This window comes from Calliphora vicina, chromosome 5 (assembly GCF_958450345.1).
Source record: "Calliphora vicina chromosome 5, idCalVici1.1, whole genome shotgun sequence".
NCBI lineage: Eukaryota > Metazoa > Arthropoda > Insecta > Diptera > Calliphoridae > Calliphora > Calliphora vicina.
This window is the reverse complement of record NC_088784.1, coordinates 73,665,498-73,669,948: the sequence shown is the minus strand read 5'-3', so window position 1 is coordinate 73,669,948 and position 4,451 is coordinate 73,665,498. Positions and strand designations below refer to the sequence as shown.

The 4,451-nt window shown below is 35.9% G+C and overlaps 1 protein-coding gene across 1 annotated transcript; it reads left to right on the top strand.

Moving 5' to 3' along the window:
• The first annotated feature begins 388 nt into the window (after window positions 1-388).
• Window positions 389-2,940, top strand: LOC135960420 (chitinase-3-like protein 1). The gene is made up of 5 exons (XM_065511709.1): window positions 389-493; window positions 558-737; window positions 1,664-1,934; window positions 1,998-2,221; window positions 2,282-2,940. The coding sequence occupies exons 1-5, from the start codon at window positions 427-429 to the stop codon at window positions 2,938-2,940; spliced, it is 1,401 nt and encodes a 466-aa protein (XP_065367781.1). The 5' UTR covers window positions 389-426.
• Window positions 2,941-4,451: the final 1,511 nt, after the last annotated feature.

The following is a 4,451-nucleotide window of genomic DNA, read 5'->3' as shown; positions in this document are numbered from 1 at the left end:
TGCATTTAATAGGAATTTATTTGTTATTTCAAATCTATTTACTCTCATATTTATTTTTAATGCTTAATTAAATATTTTTAACTTTTATATAAACAACTACCATACGCAGCTTTTTTGTTTTATTTAATAATATAAACTTTTTCATTAAAATGGTTAAACATACATTTGGCAAGTGTGGGAAATTTTAATTAAAGAAATTATTGTTATTACTTTATATTTTATTAGCATTATCTTTTTGTTTGATTGCAATAAAAGAATATGGCAAATAAACATGAATAAATTAACAATAGAACCTATGGATTAAGAAACATTTAGTTCCAAAGAATTTCTATGTTTTCGAAAGAATATAAAACTCGATGGTTATGAGTACTTTTCATTAATCGTTTAACGAGTCTGGACTTTAAAGCATTATAGAAAAAATAGAACATGAATCAATTGAAATTACTATTAATTGGCTTAATTGGATTGTGGAGCAGTTGTGGCCTAGTCAATGGTAAGATTTGATCCTTTTAAAATAAATTATTTTTTCTTATTTTCGAATTAACATATAATTTCAGGCAAAATTGTTAATTGTTATTATGGCACCTGGTCGAATTATCGTCCGGGTGATGGCAAATTTGAACCCTCAAATATTGATCCCACTTTATGTACCCATTTGAGTTATTCCTTCTTTGGCATTACACCAGCTGGCGAATTCAAAGTTTTGGATCAGTGGTTGGACTTAGACAGTGGTTTGGGTAAGTGATTTATATAATATAGACATTTTAATTAGCTTAACTTCAAAATAGAAGTATTTAAACTTGCAAAACATAAATTCTGCAATACATTTACAGGAAGTTATTTATTATACCCTTCACCTTCGTGAGAAGGGTATATATATTCTGGATCGTTATAGATAGAGAATTCGATATAGCCATGTCCGTCTGTATGTTGAAATCAACATTCCGTAGCCCCTAAATTACTTACATACACGATTTATACATTAATATCTCCGGAATTCTTCCGGCTATTCCGGTTGCTATTTAAAATCGAGAAAAAAATAAGACAACCTCGATTTTATACCCTTCGCCATGAGTGGCATTTTTTTCATTTGCGACCCCACAAAGTATATATATTCTGGATCGTTATAAACAGCGAAGTCGATATAGCCACGTCCGTCTGTCCGTCTGTATGTTGAAATCAACTTTTCGTAGCCCCTAAATAACTTACATATGTACATGATTCATACATCAATATGTCGGGAATTCTAAATAAAGAAAAAACCGGGAAAAAATCGATTTTTTGCCTATTTTTTATCTATATATGGATTACTAAGTCATTAATATATACAATATGGATATCTAATGATAGATATTTCAAAGACCTTTGCAATGACGTATATAAGACCATAGTAAGTTGGACCTACAGTTCTTTTTTTCACCCAAAGTTTTGTTCGCTTAATATTGAAAAAATTTAAAAAACAAAAAAAAAAAATTTCCAAAAAATTAAACAGCAACAAAATTTATTTTTTAATTTTGTTTACCTAAAAATATTTAAAATTTTTATTTTGAAGTATAATTTGGTGAAGGGTATATAAGATTCGGCACATCCGAATATAGCTCTCTTTTACTTGTTTTTTATTTCACGAGGTATATCCATCCCTCTTATTTTATTATATTTTCAGGATTTATATCTCGCACAATGGCCTTAAAACGTCTTAATCCTAGTTTGAAGGTGTTAGCTGTTGTTGGGGGCTGGAATGAGGGTTCTGAAAACTATTCACGAATGGCGGGAGATGCTAACAAAAGGCGTTTATTTATTGAATCAGCATTAAAGTTCATCAAACAACATGGTTTTGATGGTTTGGATTTAGATTGGGAATATCCAGCCCAGCGTGGAGGCAGTGCACAAGATAAAATTAATTTCGTTACTCTGCTCAAGGAATTGAAAGCAGCGTAAGTTTCCTTTAGTTTCTCCTCTTACAGAAAAGATTTTAAAGTCATACAATTATTTAACAGATTAGGAGCATTGAAGCTGGAATTGGGAATAGCTGTGGGTGCTTCAACTATAACGGCCAGTAGCTCCTATGATATACCCAATATCGCTAAGCATGTAGATTTTATCAATGTTATGACTTATGATTTTGCTACTGCCTGGGAAGGCGCAGTGGGCTTTAATGCTCCTCTAAAGGGACAACAAGAAAAAAATGTTCAGTCCGCCATTAAATATTGGTTGCAACAAGGTATAAATATATTTTTACTGCAACTAAATGAATTTTCCTAATAATAATATTTAAATTTAGGAGCTCCTGCCTCAAAATTAGTCTTAGGTTTGGCTTTCTATGGTCGCTCCTTCCAGTTGTCAAGTCCCCAACAAATAAGTGTAGGTTCGCCTATTGCTGGTCCCGGTGCCGCCGGTCCCTATACACAAGAGGGTGGTTTCATGGGCTACAACGAAATTTGCTCTTTCGAAAATACCTGGTCTTACAAATGGGCCAGTGAATATGACGTTCCTTTCATACACAACGCCAATCAATGGATTGGTTACGATAATATCAAAAGTCTTGAAATGAAAGTGGAATTTGGAAATTCATTAAATTTAGCCGGTGTTATGATCTGGTCCATTGAAACTGATGATTTCCGTGGCATGTGTGGTGCTGGTAAATATCCCCTATTGACAGCCGTCAACAATAAATTGGGAAACTCCCATGAAACTAGTGGAAGTGGAGAAGAAGTCGAACTGCCACAAGAACCATCTTCTCCCGAAGAAACTGGTCCCTCCGTACCAGAGGATGCTGGTGATTGTTCGGTAAATGGTTTCTTTGTTAATGCCGACGATTGCTCTCGTTATTATCAGTGTGTTAATGGTGTACGTCATGATTTCCAATGTAATAGTGGTTTGTACTTTGATTCGTCTTCGAACACCTGTAATTGGCCCAATCTTGTGCAATGTAATCATTAATTTCAGTCTAAAAACACAAAACTATAATGTAATCAAACGTTTGCATTAGAAATAAAAATGTATATTGACTAAAACCGATTTATCATATATTTATTCATAGTTTCTTAAAAGTAATTTAAAGGGATGTTTTGGATCTTCGTTGCAATAATTTCCTCTAAAGCAAAGGAATTCCTGCAAGCATTCACCAAAACGATGAAGTAGAACAAGCGCTTCTGCAGAGATGTAAAAAGTTTTCGACCAGTCGTAACAAAAAGTATAGTAAAGAGGGACAGATAGAAATGAAAAAAGAAAGAAGAGGAAGATTGAAAGAGTTAAGAGGAAGATATCCGAAGAAAGAGGTTTTAGCTTATATTTGGATAACGGAATTCCACATAGGAAATCCATGTCTCCGTCAGGTAACATGGCGCCTTTTTTGCCAAATCATCAGCAACGCAGTTGCCCGTAGTATCTCCGTGGTCCCGTACCCACTTGAGTATGACTGTTGAATGTCTCGCCATCCTGTTTAAGGATCCCCGGCATTCCTGTAGGAATTCATTCAAATTAAGTCGAAAATTTTGAAACTTTTTTGTTGCAAAGATTAAGAAAATTATTCAGAACGTCTTCTGTTAACAGTGATTTGTGTAATCCACTCTAATTGGTGTAGTTTTAATTATTTTAAACTAGAAGGAAGAAGAGGTAAACATGGAATCGCTACTGTGGAGATGAAAGGCGAGTTCCGTATTAAAAATAATGATGTCTAGTAAGTCCCCTGACGTTCTGTGTGAAGTAGGCATAATTACATTTGTACACTTGCTCACGATCAGCTGTGCCGCTCAAGTCTTGGGGAAGACCAGATAGGAGTGTCGCTTCCGGAACATATTGACGAAAGCACTTTCCCCACACGGATTATGGAAAATAGCAATAGTTCGCCAGATATCACAATAGCGATTTTCGGTTTGATTAACTACACAACCTGGTGTGCAGTGTGTGCAGCTAGGTTGATAAATGAGTACAAGCGGAACAAATGGCTGGATCATTTGAAGAACTGCAGTTTAGGAGTTGGTAAGTTGTGCTCAACGGTTCGGTCTCTCTCCAGCTCCTCAAAGAATGATGATAGGGTCGAGATTAAGTTTGCAGATACCACCATATCCGACCCTAAACGGTGTGCGCGTGCTTTTTGCCGACAATTTATTGAGTACTCCGGGAGAGACAAGGCGAATATAAGTGCAAGTCTCGGACACACCACAACTTTACACGCCAACTGAAGTTGCTGAAGCCATCAACACAACTAAGCCTTCAAAGGCAGTATGACCTGACGGAATATCCATGCTGATGCTAAAACAACTAGGCGAGCAGGGAGTCGAGTACTTGACAACTGTTTTTAACCAGACAGTAAGCTTAATAATACCCGAAACCTGGGAAATCGCGAGCGAGGGACAATCGTACAGGCGTATTTCCCTCCTGTCACCTGTAACGAAGACAATCGATGCTCTTCTCCTCACCCTGCTGACCTGTCAACTACCAGCAGTTCG

Coding starts and splice junctions, on each gene's coding strand:
- LOC135960420 (XM_065511709.1), top strand. CDS start 427: ATGAATCAATTGAAATTACTATTAATTGGCTTAATTGGATTGTGGAGC. Junction 1,935..1,997: donor CTCAAGGAATTGAAAGCAGC/GTAAGTTTCCTT, acceptor ATTATTTAACAG/ATTAGGAGCATTGAAGCTGG. Junction 2,222..2,281: donor TAAATATTGGTTGCAACAAG/GTATAAATATAT, acceptor ATTTAAATTTAG/GAGCTCCTGCCTCAAAATTA.